Source organism: Abramis brama, assembly GCF_963993115.1.
Source record: "Abramis brama genome assembly, chromosome: 12".
Lineage (NCBI taxonomy): Eukaryota > Metazoa > Chordata > Actinopteri > Cypriniformes > Leuciscidae > Abramis > Abramis brama.
Window position 1 is genome coordinate 12,573,760 of NC_139974.1, and position 21,940 is coordinate 12,595,699.

Consider the following 21,940-nt stretch of genomic DNA (forward strand, 5'->3'; position numbering starts at 1 on the left):
AACTGTTTGAGAACAGTGAGAACATCACACACTGTTGAGGTATACAGTGGCATCTTTCTTTTGGTTCCATTTCTTAGCAGCAATATTGGATGTACTGACATCCAATATATATATATATATATATATATATATATATATATATATATATATATATATATATATATTTTATATATATATATATATATATATATATATATAAAGGGGGGGGGGGGTATCTTTATCCTAATGTTTTACAGTCTTATGAACATGTGCACTTCTGTCTTTTGTAATCCAGATTCTCCCGTTTTCACTTCCTCGGATGTTTACAGCAACTCCATCTTACTTTCATGCTTTTCATTTTCATCCTGTTCCAATATCCTTAAAAGAGAGTAAATCTTGGTCTTTGAGGGCTTTATTTTGTCCTGTTCATCCACAGTCTTTCACTGCAACAGCAAAAGAAAGAATAAATAAAACTCTTTTACAACAGGGTAGAATGACTAGACAAGTAATTCAGCATGCTTTGTAGGAGGCAGTTCACATATCCTGTTAAATGACACAAAGACCACATTGTAATTCGCAAAAGTGCATGCACTCTGAGGATAAAGAGATCCTTTAATTTCACAATCTTTTTGTTTGTTGGCATGGTAGACCAGAGGTTCCCAAATGGTTTCACTTCAGATTTTATATTGGATGTCAAGTGGTAACACAACAATGCATAGCTGGGACATTATGCAAACTTATTAAAGGGATAGATCATGTTGTTCCAAACCTGTATGAATTTCTTTTTTCTGTTGAACACAAAATATGATATTTTGAAGAATGTCTGTAATAGGGCTTGGCGATAAAACGATAACGATAATTATCGCGATATAATTTTTCTCGATAAAACGATATCAAGAGTTCGATAAATGTTCGATAATGTGTATGCGCCAAAAGCGGAACGAAACTCATTTGAACCGCGCGCCACACGGACCATTTATCCGCTCGGCTCAAAGTCCAAACGGCAGCGCAGCGCGAGCTCACTAGAGCCGATGCGTTTACTCTGATCGCTCTCGTCACGAGATCCAGTGAGAAGCGCTTGAATTCAGCGAAGAACACAATGTCTCAGTGATTTAAACCAGTTTAAAGGCAGATGAAGGCAGTTTTCGGTCGAAGTCCACAGTAGTCGATTGTCGAGTTCACGCGCGTGATCATAGGTAACTAAGCAACAGTGGAGAACTCGACAATCGACTACTGTGGACTTCGACCGAAAACAGTAAGTAAATACAGGTATGTGCGCTGGCTGAATTAACATAACTTTTATTCATATCTTTCACATCTACAGCAGTCAGATTCACCGTGTTCACTCTGAAGGAATCACTCACATGGCTGGGCACTTGTAATGACACATCAAGGATGTTAAGAGGCTAAAAGCAGGTTTAAAACTTGCCCCATTAAGTCAACAGGGTGCAAATTTTAAAAAGAGGATAACACGGTGTAGGCAACATAATTACAGTATTTAATCATGTATTTAGGCTACTGTTTTTCATACAAAGACCATAGAAACCATAACGTTACATTTTGCCATGATAGTGAGGTTATCATGATCTAAATGCATGATACTGGATGACCAATGGATAAGTTTAATAAAACTCAGACAGTCAGAATATTACATTTTACCAAATAAAAATTAGCACATGCAGAAACTAAGAAATTAATTGTCCAATAAAGATATTTATTTTGTTAAGGAAAAATGACAAATGTTTGAATGTTCTACCTCAGATTTGTGAAATGTTGACCAGTTTGGCAAGTGTTTGTCCTGATATGTTCTGACAATAAAGAGTAGTTTAAAACCACAATTAACGCTCTGGTTTCACTTTCACTTAGGAGCAAAAATCTGCCTTTAAACTTTAAAGAAATAAAGATTTGACTTTTATCGTGATAATTATCGATATCGACTGATATTATCGTGATTTTATTTTTATTTTTATTTTTTGGCCATATCGCCCAGCCCTAGTCTGTAACCAAACAGTTAATAGACCCCATTGACTTCCATAGTATTTGTTTTTCCTACTATGGGAGTCAATGGGTGCTTGGGCCTGTTTGGTTACCCATATTCTACAAAATATCGTCTTTTGTGTTCAGCAGAAGAAAGAAACTCATACAGGTTTGGAACAACATGAGAGTGAATAAATTATGACAAGTTTCATTTTTGGGTCACTATCCCTTTAATATGGCAGGCTGAAAAAGGCTGACAAGTTGTATATGCATAAAGTATTATAATATAAAGTGTTCTAGATTGCGGCAGCTCCAGTTTGCTATTACAGCTGACACAGACAATTGCAAAGACTTCAGATGGCGCCAACTCGACATACAAAACTATCAAATATTATCCTTATATTATAATCATTACAAGCACAAGTTGTAATTGCTGCCTAACATTTTCACTGGTTCTGCTTAAATTAATCGACGCACATAACATATTATATCAAGGCTGTATAATACAAATTACTTTGATACACTGATCTCTGGCTGATAACAGAATATTTCCAAAAATGTAACAATGAAACAAGCCTTTTCTGTAAAGCTGCTTCGGAAAAATATTTATTGTGAAAAGCGCCATACAAATAAACTTGAATTGAATTCAGTTTGTGACCAACTAATTGAGAACCACAGTTGTAGTAGGACATAAAACACTTTACTAATGGAATTTACTCTATGTTGTTTAGTCTACTACACTGAAATAGATTGCAGCCCAGAACAAAATGTCTCTTACTTCTGACGTGCTTGTCTGTGGAACAATCTCACTGAGTGAAATGACTTCGATATCCAAACTTTCCCCTGATGACTGAGCAGCTATACTGCTACGACTGGAAATGAAATGCATCAATAGACATTTATTATTAGTGAAAACAGTGAGTGTATGTGACAAAATGAATAGTAGTAGTTGTAAAACTTATCTTTCATCAAATTCAACCAAATCATCTAGTCCAGGGGTGTCAAAGTCAGTTCCTGGAGGGCCACAACCCTGCAGAGTTTAGCTTCAACCCTAATTAAACACACCTGATCAGCTAATCAAGGTCTTCAGGATTACCAGAAACTTCCAGGCATGTGTTTTTGGAGCTGGCTGGAGCTAAACTCTGCAGGACAGTGGCCCTCCAGGAGCTGACTTTGACACCCCTGATCTAGTCTAAACATCACATACCTCAGAACTGGAGTGTTCGTGGAGGGCCGAGAGCTTCCAGGAGAGGTTGCTGACAGGGTTGTATCAGCTGAGCTACTCGTGATCTCATCTTCAGTAACCTGTTGCGGGAGCAGGTCAGGACGAGCACCTGAAAAGAGAAGAAGTGCCAAAAGAGTGAGCGCTTCTTAGTCAATAATGATTTAGTCAGGGTTGAAGGGGAAATCATGTTGATAATGTCTCAATCTAGGCCTCTAAAATGTCAGATGATTCAAATGCAAAAACCTCAGAGAACTGGACAGGCTTTATTACATGCATGTGCTGTAGGGGGCAGACATTTACAGCTCTCATTTGCTCTGTTATCAGCACACAAGGGCATCTAACTTTTAAACTACACCGTTATCATGCAGTATCTGCTAGCATTGAAAACATAGCACAACATGAACAATGTTTTCCATAATAGCAAGGGCAAGTTAAGCAACCCTGGCCACCGCTGAGACCCACAAGTAGATAGAAAGACCCACAAGTAGAATCTAAGTATATAGATTGCAGGCAAAAAAGTAAGAGACCCATTCTTCTCAGATCAGAGAGTTTATACATTTATCAAAATCAAGCAATCATCAAAACAACACAGATGTAGAATATGTCAGTACCATATCAATTAGGTCAATATTGGAGATGTTTTTTAAAAAAATATATAAAAAAAAACGTTTTTTTGGTTGCTATTAAAGTAAATTGGTTGCTATTAAAGTAAATGTGATGAAATTGAAGCACCGAAAGACCTTCCGTATTTTGATATATCTGAGTTTTAAGGATAACTGAAAGAAAAAAAATGCAGGATGGAGACTTGGTTCTATTCATCTGGTGTTGATTGCATTTTGAGATGTGGGTGTTGAATTCTAAAGTGGAGGCAGATGAATGCAAGCTTGAGGTTTAAGCAGATTAGTTATGATATTGTGATTAAAAATTTGCCAAAATGTCCATCTTGGGGACTTTTAATTTAAACCACCTGCTCTCTCTGTCATTTAATGTTAATCAAACAACAAAAGAAAAGGTTGGGGGTCATTTTTAGGTTTTTATGAACGCATTGACAGTGACAGGGGCCCCCGGACAAAGTTTGGCTTAGAGCCCCCAGAAGTCCAGGACCTGCCCTGGACAACAGTATAGAATTTTACTATCTATATCTATGCATCCCAACGCAGAATCACCAAGGAAACTTCCAAAACTGGTTGAGGAAACAATCTCAACTATTTTTGAAAGAATTATTTTGGTTACCACAAGAATTTACAGTCTTATCTTGCTCAGACAGCCTGCTTAACCTTCCTTTTTCTATTTATCTCTCAATGTGTTCTCCTACCGCTGTCTCCTTGAGAGTCTGGGCTGGACAGCTGCACTGTAGTCTGCTGTGGCTGTGTTTGTTCTGCTGCTACAGGAAGGGATTGTTGTGACTGTCCAGATACTGCGATGTTTGACTTCTTCCCAACAGACACGGTTCCTCCTCGACTTTTCTTTGAGGGAGATGTTTTTACTAGCGTAAGAAAGAAAAAATAATCTTTAATGTGTCAGCACTTAAATGCAGCAGTTACAAATGTTTCAATGTAACTATCAAACTTACAAGTTGGTCTTTTAAAGACTGCGCTGCACATAAACTTCTGGAAACGATCTGCGTAGAAACTTGGCCGGTGCACGGATACCGTGTCCTGCAGAGGACATCATCAAATAGTAGACAAAACATAAATATAATTTTTTTATTTGTTAAGTGCGCTTTTTATTCAGTGTTTGATATGGGGTGTGTGACATACCCCATCATGCAGCAGAGCTTTCCATGAATGCTCCAACTTCTTTACAAGCCTAAATACAGAATGTTATTAGTAAGTTATAGGGATTTATTATGAAGAAAACACAAAGATGTGGAAATAAAGTCTACCTATAAGATTGAAGGATATCAATGATGCCGATGAAAACCAGCAACCTTTCTCCTTTTGAACTGAATGCTGGAATTCCTCCCATACTGCAAAGAAAGAAAGAATATTGCACGTCAACAGTTGTGCAGGCACAAAGTAATAATTTCTCAGTAAGAATAATCATAACAGTACAATAGCATCTACAAACTAGGGATGTCACACTGAGTGACTATACCTAAATTTTTTCTCATATTTTTTGGTTTTAATATTTATCTGCGTTGAATTTTTTTTTTATTCCAAATAAATGCTGTTCTTTTGAACTTTTGATTCATCAAAAAATTCTGGGGGAAATTTTTTTATCAGTTTGCACAAATATTATGCAGCACAACAGTTTTTAACATTGATAATAAGAAATGTTCCTTGAGCAGCAAATCAGCATATTAAGATCATGTGACACTGAAGACTAGAGTAATGTATGCTGAAAATTCAGTTTTGCCATCACAGGAATAATTTACATTTGAAAAAATATTAAAATAGAAAACAGCTATTTTAAATTGTAATAATGCTTTGACTAGGGCTGTACTGTCCTAGTCGATTAGTTGGTCGATACGTTCTGGTTCGACCAAAATTCTGATTGGTCGATTTTCTGCCGGTTTATTTCATCAGTTTTGCCACGCTAAGGCACGCTCATTTCATCAGGTGGAAAGCACTAACTAATGGGTGTGTTTTCAGAGTACCCTTGTTTCACTGTAACAGTCTGTCTTCAAAACACCCCCCTTGTTTTCACCTTTTTTGGATTATTTCAACCCAAGAGAGAGCGTCGAGCGTAGAAGGTTTGATGCTGAATATTATTTATTTAATTGTGAGAGCATTTAATAGTCAGTCCTCTTCTAACATGTCAACAACAAAGAAATCGACAGTGTGGCAGCATTTTGTTAAAATTGATAACAGGAAAAAGGTCGAATGCAAAGTTTGCAAGCAACAGTTTTCCACAGCTTGATGACAAACATGACATATCATCTAAAAGTGGTAAGCTCACTTGTCTGCGTTAGCTTGCCCTGTCTGTTTTGAGTAGGCTATGAACATATCAGAATTTGCATATTTCAATGTTTTAGTGTGATAACCTAACTTTTTTATTTTTTATTTGGAGCCTAATGCGCAATTGCGCTGTGCTGTTGGTTGTGTTAGTTTTGAGCCTAGGATGCTTTATTTTTCAGTTATGCACTTTATTTCGTTTCTGCTCTTGATCTGGTTTGTTTAATAAATATAATTTTTTTATTAAAGTGGACGTGCCTTTTGTGTTTATTAAGAGTAAAAGCTTTAAGTTAATAGTCTATTCGTGTCTCAGCTGCGAAGCTGAGCTCATGTTCAGCCTCGCTCGGTGCGAGGACATGCACGGTGAAATGATAGTGTCTGACAGTTATAACTTATTATTATAACATATGACAAAAATAATTGTCTAAATTATGTTGCATATTCCTCAACAGTTCTTGTGATGATATCACTACTTGACAACATAGTACTATTTTCGGAAATCATAAGCTATGATATTGCGCGCAGGTGCACGTGATGCAGCGCTGTCAGAGCTGACAGACTCGAGTGTCAGACTCATTTCAGTGCAAAATAATTAGGTCAAAAACGATTTAATATACTGCAAATAGCCTACTAGTTGTTTATGGTTATTTATAATTCATTTAGGCGGACAACAAGGCTACCAAGTACTGCGCACAGTGCGCATCTAATTAATTTAACGTTTTTTTTCTAACGTCATTTTTAGTCGATTTTAGTCGATTTTTAGTCGAAAATTTCAGGACTTCAGTCGACCAAGATTTTCTTTGGTTGAGTACAGCCCTAGCTTTGACTGTATCAATAACTGTGGTCAAATAAATGCAGTCTTGCATCAGAGACCCATTTCAAAAATATTACCGACCATTAACTTTTAAACAGTGTAAATTCTTACAAAAAATATAGCCATATAGTTATATAGCAAACACATACAGACAGTCTTGTGGTATTTTTTGGTGCTTTGCGGTTTCAGCGGTGCCAGCCAAAGGTTGATCACTCACCTTTCGTAGGGCTGTGGTGAAGTATTGCCCTTCGTCTCCCCTTGAATAGACTCAATGGCTGTGCAATAAAGGGGCTTCTGGCCTGGTGCCTTTTTCTGGGTATCGGGCACTGCAGTAGACACCTCTTCACCTGCCCTGTCCAAGTTGTGGATACCCATCAGCAGACTGTAGTCCATGATCTTAAAGCTCTGTAGTACCTATAGATAAAAGGATATATAGAAGTGTGACAGGCACATTTAGCAGATTCAAAATGTAGAATGGTTCAACCAAATAGGTTTTTAAATGGGTCATGAATTGAGAATTAGAGGTCACTGTGCTATAAAAATATCCTGTAAAATTCAGAACTCAAAACTTTCTTGTTAGTCCAAAAATAGCTTTTATTAAAAATCAAGTTCAGAAAATGACTCGTTGCAGATTTTGTCGCATTATCACATCATAGTGCGATGAAAGGGCGCCTCTGCAGAAGATTAACGCCTACTTCTACATCATTGCCTCTTCAGCCCCACCCACCGATTCACGTATGTCATGTAGTAGTAAATACGAGACATATGCAAACACAGAATTACTCCGGCAACAAAACCATAGAGATGCTTCTAAGGTTTACGAAGTGTTTATGCATTCAGATCAAAAAGAAGGTCGAAAGCACTTGTCAGAGGCACAAAACTTATTTTAGCTTTAGGTAAGTGCTTATTACCAACAAAATCCAATCAGAATTTAATTTTATATAAGAATTAAGATTATATGTGTTTGCGCTTGTTATAATAGGAAGCAACATAATAGGCACATGACGACAGGGAGGTGACAGGCGAGTTACCCCTCCCACCTCTGCTAGTTTTACTGAGATTTCTTATCCCGTGCAAATTGGCCATGAATATTACAGACGTCCTATGGTAAAGTTACATTACTCCATCTACCCTTGTAAAACTAATCCTGTCCAAATAGGGCTTAACATTTAGAAAACTTTATTTTTAACAAAGTTTAAGTCAGATCGCATCAGTAAGACACTGTTTGTTTGCTTCATTTACTGCATATTCATTTTTGAACAAGACAAAGTTTGACGCAGACTTTTCAGATAGACTGAAAATAAAAGATGCAGTTAGATCCTACAGTAATGTTGCATTACACAAGTGTGAGTAACAGTGTTTATACCATGTTGCTTTGGCTCATACAGATCATTTGATATGTACTGAGTATTTATACTGTAGCGCCGCAGTCAAACTGAATAGTTGTGATAGTTGCATTTGCAGTTCTTTCTTGCATTTATGGGGTTAATGAGTTGGATTATCAGATACAGAAGCATATAGAGAATGCTGCTTTTGTTATTGTTTTGATTCTAAGCCATTCACTGTGATGATCATGAAAAGCTTCAGTGAGCGACATCTGTTTTTTTTATCAGTAAGACATTACAACACGCTGCATTTTATTTAAAACACGACATTGCAAATGACAATGTATACGATTTTCACTTCATCGAAAAGGATGAACTATGAATAGCCTATAAGACAGTGTGACAAAAAAAATGATACATTCATTTATAATTCCATTTACAAGAAACAAACACCGTAAAAGTCATCCTTTTTCAATTACAACTGTGGTAACTCCAAGTACTTAAACTTTAATTTGCCACAACCAAGACTTGTAAACCATTTAACACACATAAATGTTTCACAATGTTGGCAAATGTTTCTATGTAACAAGATATTTTTCAGCATTGGAAGTTTTCGAAACAATGCCACATGTGAAATGGCGGGGAAGTTATTATTTTAATATGCAAATATGTTAGCCATTTATAGCTGCTGGCGTTTTGAAAGTCTTGAATATTTACTTCCAAGTCTTGAATGTGGTACGCCCATCAAAACAGAGTGTTTGAAAGAGAAGGTCAAAAACAGGATAGAAAATAGCTTTTTACTTCTAAATGAGATGTTTTTTGATGTAAAAATCTTGATAAGATCCTAAGTGGACCTCAGAGAACATTATAAAGTAAAAAAAAAAAAAAAATGTAGTTCATATCTCCTTTTTTTAAAAGAATGGATTTAACCTGGGGCGGTTATAGGGTCGGTGGATATTTGGGGCTTAGCCCAGACTTCTGTGGATGCATATGGAGCCATCCTTTTAATATTGGAATGTTAGCTATATACTATAAAATATTACTGTATATCAGGTTCTCAAACTTTTTTCGGTCTCGCCCCCTATAAACCTTTAAAAAACTATTTTGGTTCGATTCTGAGAACACTATGAAATATGTTGTGTGCCTTATTCTGTGCCTTATTCATCTCACAGAAGGATGTTATGTCAAGCACTCAACTGATGTTATGAAGTGAGTAAAAATATGTTGCTAAATGTTGTCTTTTGTTGGACAAGAGGTTCATAAATGCTTCTCATGTTTGGAAAGATGTTTGACGCATGTTGCTTTTTCAAATGCATGTTATAAGAGACACAAACTAGCAATGCTTTAAGACAGAGCAGCATTTACTGATCACAGAGCCGTGCTTCACTGACAAGCTGCACATAAAAAATAATTCTTGTTTACATTCTATCCTCTTTACTTGTCCTTTATGTCGACAATCACTCCTGTAGCTCAACCAGTAGAGCATGGCACTAGTAATGCCAAGGTCATGGGTTTGATTAATAGAGAATACATGTACTGAAGGAATGAATATGTGACCCTGGATGACAAAACCAGTCACATGGGTCAATTTTTTTAGATTGACATTTACACATCCTATGAAAGCTGTATAAATAATTTTTCCATTGATGTATGGTTTGTTAGGATAAGACAATATTTGGCAGACAACTATTTGAGAATCTGGAATCTGAGGGTGCAAAAAAAATCTAAACATTGAGAAAATCGCCTTTAAAGTTGTTCATTTATGTTCGCGATTGTGCTGCATTCACTCACAAAAATAAATGTTTTATATATTTATGGTAGGAAATTTACAAAATATCTTCATGGAACATGATCTTTACTTAATATCCTAATGATTTTTGGCATAAAAGAAAAATCGATAATTTTGACCCATACAATGTATTGTTGGCTATTGCCACAAATATACCCATGTGATTGGGTTTGTGATCCAGGGTAACATATCTTAAATGCAATGTAAGTGGCTCTGAATAAATGGGTATGCCAAATGCATAAATGTATATGTAACTTCTGTCTCCTTACCCGACAGTCTCTCTGAATGGTCCTACAGAGGGCGTTGTAGTGGTCACTCTCCAGCAGTATGCCCTCAGGCATGTCCTGCATAAAGTCTAGGTCTTTGAACGTGGGCACACCCTTGGACTTTTCTTTCGGCGAAGCACGTCGCTTGTATGTGGACCCCTTCAGGTCGAATTTAAGGTGCATGGGTACAGCGCATGGCAGCAGGTTGTTCATCACTACGATTCGGATGTTCTTCCCCTCTGCCTGAACGCAGTAGAGACCGTAGAACTTGGGAAGCAGCGTACGCATGTTCTGGTTCAGGTTCTAGAAGACAAATGGTGAATTATATGAAGGAAACTACTATGCTTATAATGTTCAAACAACAAAAGAATGAACTAGAAAGCATTTTAGAATTAAACAATTTTTTAGTAAATAAATTAGTGCTGTCAAAATTAACACGTTAACACACATAATAATTTTTTCAGTTTAACACGTTAAAAATATTTAACGCAATTAACTCAGCATTTGTTTTTTCCAGTCATCCTTTGGCTAGTGTAACATAATATGACCACGCTCTTATTCAGGCAAATGCTTTTAAAACATTCAAGTGCGATAAGTCACAAAAGAAAACGCGGGTCTGTGAATCTCCTGTCTGTGTGACACACACACGATTCATGCGCAAAGAAAGCCCAGCAAATGACTCCCTCTCGTGACGTAATATGATGCGATGTTAAAAAAAAAAAGGAAACCGTCACGTTTTCTACTAAATTTGTGCCCTTATGTCTTGCAAACAATTGTAAATTCTGCATTAACTTTTCATATGGTACTTTTAATACAAGGTTAATAAAAATAAAAAAAAACCTGCAATATGCCCTTTAAGGATAATCAAAGAACAAAAGAAAAATCACTCACTGCTCGTGACTGAATAACTTTTGTAGCTTTAAGGATTAGTTTATATTTAATTTATAATATATGCAGTGAAGACTGTTAGACCTAACTGAAAATCTTAAAGCACTGTTTACAAGATTAAATGGATCAAAAACAACGAAAACCTGGTCTGACACTGGGATAATAGAAAAAATTTAGCCCTGATATATTGAAGGGGCACGGGTAAAAGTGACATTTATTAATGGGTTTATGTGAAGATAGTTTTAGAGGGCGCCTATTATGCAAAATTCACTTTTACATGGCGTTTGAACATAAATGTGTGTTGGCAGTGTGTGTACAGTGTACACAACCACCCTATGATGATAAAAATCCACCCAGTGCTCTTTTTTTTTTAAATCCCCATAAATCATAAACACTGTCTCAGAACAAGCCATTCCCAGATTCAGGGCAATGTGATGTACTTTTGCACAAGCCCCGCCCACGACTGTTGATTGACACTGCAGTTTTTAGCGTAGACCCGCCCTGAGTGAGATGTACACAGTCCACCATTTTTTCGACGCCGGAGCAGCTGTAGACAAGAATCTCTTCTAAAGCGATTGAGGTGTTTTGTTGTTGGATGTAAGAATGAACATAGCAGTCTTCATGTACTCTCGTTGTTACTCGAGGATGGATCTGTACTGTTCGTGATCCAGCTTACAGTCTCCAGAGATAGGCCTAACGTTACTGATCACAGCAGAAATGAAAGAGAGAGCGCGCACTTTATGACAGCTCATCGAGTCGTTTTACGAATATAAAGTTTACCAGTTTATTAAGCACCCAGTGAAAAGGTGTGTATACATTTGTTTACTGTTAGTTGTAATGAGTGTTTTGTGTACTTCGCTGTGTATGTTGATGATAATGAAAGGAAGAGAGAGAGAGTTTATGGATAAGACTTAAATGCACACTTATGTTTATTCAGCTCTTACAGTGATTCTCTGGAGTAAAACTAACGCTTCATCTTTTGTGTTAATTAACTTTATTAATAAACTAATAAACCAATAAACTTTATTGAACTCATTTAACATACATAAATGTTTCACAATGTTGGCAAATGTTTCTATGTAACAAGATATTTTTCAGCATTGGATGTTTTCGAAACAATGCCACGTGTGTAATGGCGGGGAAGTTATTTTAATATGCAAATATGTTAGCCATTTATAGCTGCTGGCGTTTTGAAAGTCTTGAATATTTACTTCCAAGTCTTGAATGTGGTACGCCCATCAAAACAGAGTGTTTGAAAGAGAAGGTCAAAAACAGGATAGAAAATAGCTTTTTACTTCTAAATGAGATGTTTTTTGATGTAAAAATCTTGATAACATCCTAAGTGGACCTCAGAGAACATTATAAAGTAAAAAAAAAAAAAAAATGTAGTTCATATCTCCTTTTTTTAAAAGAATGGATTTAACCTGGGGCGGTTATAGGGTCGGTGGATATTTGGGGCTTAGCCCAGACTTCTGTGGATGCATATGGAGCCATCCTTTTAATATTGGAATGTTAGCTATATACTATAAAATATTACTGTATATCAGGTTCTCAAACTTTTTTCGGTCTCGCCCCCTATAAACCTTTAAAAAACTATTTTGGTTCGATTCTGAGAACACTATGAAATATGTTGTGTGCCTTATTCTGTGCCTTATTCATCTCACAGAAGGATGTTATGTCAAGCACTCAACTGATGTTATGAAGCGAGTAAAAACATGTTACTAAATGTTGTCTTTTGTTGGACAAGAGGTTCATAAAAGCTTCTCATGTTTGGAAAGATGTTTGACACATCTTGCTTTCTCAAATGCATGTTATAAGAGACACAAACTAGCAATGCTTTAAGACAGAGCAGCATTTACTGATCACAGAGCCGTGCTTCACTGACAAGCTGCACATAAAAAAATTATTCTTGTTTACATTAGGCTTGGCGCGATAGTCGGTGTTACCGGTGTTACACGGTGTTCAGTCGCAACACCGGTTTCATCACTTGCCTACCGCAGCACCGCAAAAAATTTTTTTAAAGCAATTACGCAGTATCCATATTTTCTGTCACCAGTTGACTAGCGTTGTATGATCATGCTCAACCATTCAAGCGTGACAAAACAAGAGACCGCGCTGTAAGTCCTGCCTTTTACACATGCACACACACACACACACACGAAAAAGACGCGCGTCAGTATCGAGTTCTCTTTTCGCCCTTGAACAAGGATTGGTATACCGGTAGCCTAATAATCATGAATGCACTCTCTTGTGTGCATGAATTAATCTTTTAACACATCTCCGGCGAACTTTTCACGCAAAAGAAAAACTCATAAATCGCAGTGAAATTCATGTGGCGTTTCCTGTTGGAACGAGGTTGTTCGTTAAATTCACACGAGCTCTAAACGAATGCGAGACTGCTGCGATTAGTCAAAATTTATTAATGAAACAAAATCAGAGGGAATAGTTTCTTTAATGTATTTTTTCACCGGTTGGCCGGTCACACGGCTTTCATAGTTTTCAGTTAGGCTAGTGCGGAGATTCCGGGTTTCCCGATAACGATGTATCTAAGCTCTTAAGAGCGTTCTCTATGTGCAAGGTTACGCTCGTCACACGCCGCAATTCCACGCGCGTTTCCCAAAAATGCACTTAACATGAATGCGCGAGAACGCGTTCCTGCTACTTAAGAGTCGCTGTCCATTCGTGAAGTGATGAAATGTAACCTTACATGGTGTATTCTTATTCTTTTTAATAAACGTTTTATGTTTAATATTAGGGCTGGGTAAAAAATATCGATTTCTCGATTTTAATCGATTCTCATTTTTACGAAACGATATCGATTCTTAAATCCCAAGAATCGATTAGTCATCCTGTTTTCAGTGATGAATGAATGGAGCATTGTTGCGTGCATCCCATTCAATAAATCGCAATAATCTTTGTGCTTTGTTATTATTAATATGAAACAAAGTCTCAGATTTCAAATTACGTCCATGTTCTTATGAAATTCAAAAACATAAATACCGTTTTGGCGCTGTGGCGTGAGATCGCTCTTGCTCAGCTCAAGAGAAGCAGCAGCGCGGAGCGCACACAATCTTCTCTTCCGCCTTAATAATATCCGTTACAGCGCGAGATAAACATGAATGAGCGTCTGAAAGTGTGTTAAAAGGTAGAGTACAAATTATCGAAGTCCGTATCGTCACATGGAATCGCTCAATCAGTGTTTCAACCGTGGAAAGACGTTAGTAAACAATGTCATGTAACGTCACATTTACCTCAGAAAAAACATATCCAGTGACCATAAACTCGTTAGTCAGCTAGAAAAATTAACTCTAGAGAGGAGCATTTTGTTAAATATATGCACCATATTACATATTCATTATATTTTTTAATGTTCTTCAATATTTAATGCATGTTTGAATAAATCTGGAAAGTTTTTTTATGATAACCACCATTTAAATTTGTATATAATTTCATATAACTTTATTATTATAAAAATAAACAAGTGTATTTTAAGTGTTTGTATACAAATCAAATCAGTTATTTTTTACCTTCAATATTAGAGTAGGCTAATGAAGCCTATAGGCTACAACTGACTCCCATAGTTTACAATAATAGTTAAGAGATTTGTTTTCCTTGAGAAAATTTGCAATGTATTGTACCTGATATCCAAAATAATCGATATTGAATCGAATCGAATCGTAATCGAAATCGAATCGAATTGCAAGCTTGTGAATCTAAATCGAATCGAATTGTGAAATTTGTGTCAATACCCAGCCCTATTTAATATAAGTTGCGTTTGCGTTTTTCAAGAATAATAACGAACCCACCATTCAAACACTGTGGTTGAATCCGAAATCGCGCCCTATACCCTCAAATAGGGCGTTATTGTTCTCAACATGATCTCAAGCAGTGAAAAATAGAGGACACTGACAACGCGCGGAAAAGACAGGACCAAGCAGGTAATATTTAATATGAAACTAAGTCTCAACTTTCAATTTTGGTCAGTCAAATATAAAATAGGCCTACCGTTTTTTGGCTCTTTAATGTGTTGTGACAGATTGCCTCAGTTAAAGCCAAGTTCAAATCCACCGAAGTTAATCAATAACTCTTCTGACTGCTTTGTCGCACAAAAATGGTGGAATTTGATTGGTCAGATCGCATGTCAATCAAACTCAATAAGAATGATGAATTGACGCCATGTAAAAAAAAAAAAAAATTACATTACTCTAACACCCCCCACCCCCACGATGAAACCGGTAATACCGGTGTTGTCACAAGTCGATTAACCGGTGGGAGAATATTATCACCGCCACATCTCTAGTTTACATTCTATCCTCTTTACTTGTCCTTTATGTCGACAATCACTCCTGTAGCTCAACCAGTAGAGCATGGCACTAGAAATGCCAAGGTCATGGGTTTGATTAATAGAGAATACATGTACTGAAGGAATGAATATGTGACCCTGGACGGCAAAACCAGTCACATCTATTTTTTTAAATTGACATTTACACATCCTATGAAAGCTGTATAAACACGTTTTCCATCGATGTATGGTTTGTTAGGATAAGACAATATTTGGTAGAGATACAACTATTTGAGAATCTGGAATCTGAGGGTGCAAAAAAATCTAAACATTGAGAAAATCGCCTTTGAAGTTGTCCATTTATGTTCGCGATTGTGCTGCATTCACTCACAAAAATAAATGTTTTATATATTTATGGTAGGAAATTTACAAAATATCTTCATGGAACATGATCTTTACTTAATATCCTAATGATTTTTGGCATAAAAGAAAAATCGATAATTTTGACCAATACCATGTATTGTTGGCTATTGCCACAAATATACCCATGTGACTGGGTTTGTGATCCAGGGTCACATAGCCTATCTTGAATGCAATGTAAGTGGCTCTGAATAAATGGGTATGCCAAATGCATAAATATAAACTTTACTGAACTCATCAGTATATATTTGGCCATCATTCGGACACAGTCCGCTACAACAGGCTTTCACTAATAGTGGATAAAAGCAAGATGAAAAATAAGTTATAACCATAATTAAACTAGACTATACCTGTTCTATTTCTATACAGCATATATTCTCTGACTCTGTGGGCATTATTGTTTGACTCCGGGTCGAAATGAACAGCTAGTGAGAGTTTCTATTTTGATATTATCAGATGAGATTGCCGGCGGCAACAGATCATTTGCATTTAAAGGGATACACACTAAAACGGTGCATTTTTCTGAGCCCCAAAAAGTGACAATTTAAACATGCTGTAAAAAATGATCTGCTGGGTATTTTGAGCTAAAACTTCACATACACACTCTGGGGACATCAGAGACTTATTTTACATCTTGTGAAAAGGGGCACCCTTTAAGTTCACTTAAATTAAAAGTTGTTGTATTTTTTAAAGCCTAATAAATGTTCAAATGTATACCTTTCAATTATACTGTAATGCTGAATGGCTATAATTAATGGCAAAAACTGAGGGGGAAAAAATCTATTTCATAGAGACATCAGTAGCGGTGACGCCTTCTTTCATAAAAAGATTCAATTAAACAAATATTTAAAATATAGACAACGGTCTATGTTGTTTCTACATTATTTTGGAGATTAAATGTGAAATTATTACAATATAAAAATATACTTAAAAATGTCAATGTTAGGTGCAATTAATTGCAATCAATTACAGTTAATTAAATCGCAATTAAATTACGAATCAGTTAATTTAATTGATTGACAGCACTAAAATAAATAGAAAGAAACCCTCACTTACCATGAAGTAACCTGGCAGGAGTGTTTGCAAGAATTCTGCCTCTTTGTGTTGTACCGTCTTAATGATAAACTCATCATCGGCAGAAACGTAGAAGAGAGACCCGCTTGCTCCAGGGTTAGACAACTCGATAAGGGGTTCATTACAAAGAGAGTACTGCAGAAAACACACACACACACAGCAGATAACATATGACTGGAGTGTTGCACGTGTCCATCACTGAGAAGAGCTTTTGTTCATTAAATTGTAATCTCAAGCAAGAAAAAAAAAACAATAATACTATAATCCCATTAAAAAAGAACTTGGACTGAACAAGACAAAACCAAATCAACCTTTTTAGATGGAAATGAATTGATCACGTTCATCTTACATTCCGTTTTTATGGTTTTTCCAGTTAAAAAGATTTTTTTATTATTTTGATTCAGAATGATGTGATAATGAACCATTCAGATCATTTTATGAACCTTGACCAATTAATTGAAAAATAACCACCCCAGAATGGCTTTCAAGCAAGTTTAACTCTACACAAAATCAACAGAAATTTCCAGCTGATGAAATATTTTAGTCATTCACAAAGATTCCAGTAAAACAAATCCCATGACTATTACAGGCCTAAAACACACAATTTTAAAATTCCCATATATTTCCAGGAAACCATGGGAACCCTGTTTAATGAACAAACAAGATTACCAGGTAGTCATCAGGTCGGATCCCAAACATCTCTCTGAAGTAGCGGAATGCAATGGGAGCGTAAGTTTTAAACTTGAAGTCACCATGGTGATGACCTGGAGTTGAGCTACTGCCTTGACTGAGAGGAAGACAAATACAAGCACGTTTAAGTACACAATGTGTAAAACGTTCCTTCATCTCATAGCTACTCTAACTCTATGCAGACACGTGTACAAACGCACCTGGGAAAGAAGATGCTTTCTACCACTTCGAAGTCCTGCATGAGCACATCTCTCTCTGGCTTCTGGCTCAAGCTTCCCACGCTGTGTGTGATGCCCAGCTGAATGGCACCTTTCAAGGCTGATGATGTGGTCTAAAGATTTTCAACAGAGGGCACAAGATGAGCAGAATAAGAACATGGTAATGTGTAAAGGCCCGTTCACACAAAGAACGATAACTAAAAAAGTTATCATCTTTCATCAGCTGGAAAACAATTTGTTCTGAAAGTGATTACAGTGATATTGTTTCTCTGTGCCGTTATCGTTATAGTGTGGACTCTGCTATTCTTTTATATTAAGAACGATTTTTAGAACTATGTCGTTATCGTTATAATTATCGTCCTTGGTGTAAACGGGCCTTGGTACACAAAAATACAAGACAGTTAATCTGTGACTACGCAGAAATATAGCACTAATGCATGGGTCTTTGCATGTGATTTAATAAAACTGAAAGGGAGTAGCAATAACACAAGGCCTGCTAGTTTTACCTGTATGTACATGCCCATACCATTTACTAGGCTGTCATTGTGCCACACAAACAACAGATAACACAATAATAATATGTAGATATGACAGATTCAGGAATGTGTCATTAAACTGAGATTGGAAGTTGAACTGCTGATTCTTTTGATCTGGTCTCTCCAACAAGCATCTATTTTGAAATATTTACAGGATATCAAAAATACACAGCTCAAACCTTTTTATACGTAGTCTCCCCAGTAGGGTCAATTCCTCGGTGGCCCAAGGTCTTCTTGTTCGTCTGGGATGAGCTTGAGATGCTCAGACCCTGAAAGATAATGACTGCTCAATAAACACATCAGACAAGACAAAACTTAAAACCATATTATATTTAAAGCATTAATCATTTGAATCAATTATAGAATGGTGCAATTATCATGATTTCACTGGGAGATTTTTCTGTACATAGATTATACATGATTATAAAGTGAGCGCTCTTAGCTCGCATCCTGTTGATAACCCATTTTCATGCTGCTCAGTACACTGCAAAGTTTCTGGATTTACAACTGTAATGACAGATTGAATCTGAAACTACAATGACTGACAGCTATATAACCATAGCAACAGATGGAACAGAACAATATGATATTGTATGTCAAAATATATGCAAACTAATAGACCTGCCACATGTTCTGTGTATGTGTTTCTTTGTCCTTCATTGGATTACAAATTTTTCACTTGATCTTTAACTATGACTACTTAGAAACATTTGAAGACAATAATTAATTTATATTTTCAAATAGTTAACTAAAATAGTAAATTAGTTTTTACAATGGTATCTAAATTGGTACAAAGAAGAGAGAACCATGAGATTTTTCTGGTATTGGTACCGACTACTGGAATTTTAGTACAGTGACAGGACAATGTGAAGTAGAATGTGAATTTGAAACTATTAAAGCAACAAAAAAAAAGCATATAATTACCTCCGAAGAAGCCATCTTTCGATTTCCAGGAACACCTACAGTAGGAAAAAAAACTTCTCCATGAAAATGACTAGTGAAAAAAAGCCATTAGGCATTACGGTGCATGTATGGATTGCAGCTAGTTGAATTATAATAAAGTATAAGATTCTTGCCAAGTAAAAAAACAGAGCTCATACAAATTATCTTCTTAGACTTTGCACTATGCACTTTTCCCTATGCACTGGGATCCTAACCAGACACTGAAGTGATTATAATCTGCTTTTGTGTGAAAAGCTACACCACAAATAAAATGCAAAAAAATGCAAATACGAATGCTAAATAGCTTTTCAGACTTGAGATGTGTCGTTAACCACAATTGTGAGTGTAAACATGCAGCATGCACAGACACCTGGGTTTCAATTCCTTTGTTCTTCCAAGAAAACACTGTAACCCAATCACACCAGCTGAGTCTGAGGTGGCACTACGATTAAAATAAAGACAAGCTCAACCCAAGCAGTCATGGGCCTACTACAGATTGTCTACAACACTGATATTCAAATTAGAGATCATATGCAAACACAGTCAGCCACACATGTGCTTTTACACACATGCATGTACCTTTCTGCTGGAATAACCTCCAAAATAAAGACATCTGAAGAGTGACAACAGTGATTAAAGAAACAAAACACACAAAAAAAATTCTAATTCTACCATCACTAATGAAATATTAAAAAGTAAGCATTTTTAACAGTCCATTATCATCTCTCATTTTGTTAGAAAGCATTCATCACTTATCTGAGCACCATAATACACATTTATATTATATATGTGTCGCTAAACGCTATTATAAGAGCTATTGGATATCTGCAAATTATAAAATCATCATGTGTGCTAAACTGAAGGGCAACAAAAAAGGAAGAAAAAATAATAATGAACAACATCCTGCCAGCAAATAAACTACAAAATCTAGGTGAATTAGCTTATTATTTTGATGAATAAATGGCAAATTTTACCATTCTATGTTATTTTTTTAAAAAATCAATAGTTTTGTATGCTCTAGTGCCAGTCAAAGGTTCGGAAACAATACTATTTTTAATGTTTTGGAAAAAAGTCTCTTCATCAAGCCCACATTTATTTGATCAAAAACACAGACAATACAGTAATATTGAGAAATAGGCCTATTATTACAATTTAAAAAATGTTTTTCCTTTTTTAAATATACTTTAAAATATAAACAAAGCTTAATTTTCATCAGCCATTACTCCAGTCTTCTTTTTTGAAGAAATGCTGTTCTTTAAAAAAAACAAAAACATCAAAGAATCCTGAAAAAGTATCACAGGTTCCAAAAATATATTAAGCATCACAAATGTTTCCAACAATAATGATAACAGAGTATCAAATCAGCATATTAGAATGATTTCTGAAGGATCATGTGACACTGAATACTGGAGTAATGGCTGATGTAAATCCAGCTTTGCATCACAGAAATAAATTATAATTGAAAGTATATTAAACTAGAAAACCACTGAAATAATATTTCACAATATTACAGGGTTTTTTTTCTGTAGTTTTGATCAAATATATGAGGCTTGATGAGAATTAGAGACTTCTTTCAAAAATATTAAAAACTGTAATGTTTCCAAACTTTTGACCGGTACTAATACTAATATATATATATATATATATATATATATATATATATAATGTATGGTTCAGTGTACTAGCCTATACAGTGGTGATTGTTCCACGTGTGCTCAAAGCACCATAACTACACATTTCTTGCATTTAGGAAACCACAAGACTAATTTACTATACGTGAACTCATTCTTTTAAAACTAGAGCACAGTAACACAGCTTCATCTACTTTACACTAATGTGTCATAAACGGCAAGAGGAAATAAAATGCTCTCTTACTGGAGCTCGCTCCATCCGTGGAAACTACAGCCGGCGTAGCCATTTTCTGGCGGAAGTTTCATATGGTCCTGCTTGTTTTCACTTGTGGTTTATGCAACACAGACACACACACAGACACACACACACACACAGACACACAGAGAGAGAGCCCTGAAATATCGCAATGTCCAAACAAAGTCTGTTAGTCAACTCAAACCTGAAGGAAACTAACTGATGTAAGGTTACAAAAAGTTGCTTAACTTAGTGTGGCAGTATTTTACCATGATGTAGGGAGTGTGGAGGTTACACACTACTTTAACCTGTCATACTTTTACTTTATCATTTAAAAACACTCGCTATATAAAAATGTGTTTGTTTGCTTACTTGCATACTAATGGCTTAGTGGCTAGAGACCCACAACAACAACAACAGGTAAAGCTCTTACCTCAACTTAATCTCTTCGTTTTTTACTCAAGAATCAAAAACAGTATAGTTAAACTTCTGTTTATGTTCGCAGAACGGCTCGACGTCTCGTGCGAACCTCTGAGGTACTCGAAATTGTTGTTATTATTACTTTACTGGGTCCATCCGAATTCCGAAGTAAATAACCCGCTGAATCGCACGGAAGCGTCCTCGCTCCTCTCGAGCCTCCTCCCAAAACAAGCGGAAGTGACGTCGTTGTGACGTTGAATGGCTCGTTCTTGGACAAATCTGTTTTCTACAGGGGGCGCTCGACTGAGAAATGCCACTCCAGCTTCATTCAA

At 36.2% G+C, this 21,940-nt stretch overlaps 1 protein-coding gene across 2 annotated transcripts; it reads right to left on the bottom strand.

Moving 5' to 3' along the window:
- Positions 1 to 173: 173 nt before the first annotated feature.
- On the bottom strand, positions 174 to 21,849 carry pip5k1aa (phosphatidylinositol-4-phosphate 5-kinase, type I, alpha, a). Of its 2 annotated transcripts, none has more exons than XM_084130264.1 (16): positions 21,622 to 21,849; positions 21,198 to 21,278; positions 19,305 to 19,339; positions 18,560 to 18,649; positions 17,827 to 17,957; positions 17,606 to 17,723; positions 16,919 to 17,071; positions 10,276 to 10,575; positions 7,110 to 7,306; positions 5,067 to 5,150; positions 4,942 to 4,990; positions 4,755 to 4,839; positions 4,497 to 4,667; positions 3,164 to 3,290; positions 2,735 to 2,828; positions 174 to 422 (listed from the first exon to the last, which is right to left on the bottom strand). In XM_084130264.1, the coding sequence occupies exons 2-16, from the start codon at positions 21,238 to 21,240 to the stop codon at positions 420 to 422; spliced, it is 1,680 nt and encodes a 559-aa protein (XP_083986390.1). In that variant the 5' UTR covers positions 21,241 to 21,278; positions 21,622 to 21,849; the 3' UTR covers positions 174 to 419. The 2 variants fall into 2 exon arrangements, with proteins under 2 accessions (XP_083986390.1, XP_083986389.1); XM_084130263.1 differs by having other exon boundaries at positions 21,198 to 21,347; positions 21,622 to 21,848.
- Between the last annotated feature and the right edge of the window lie 91 nt (positions 21,850 to 21,940).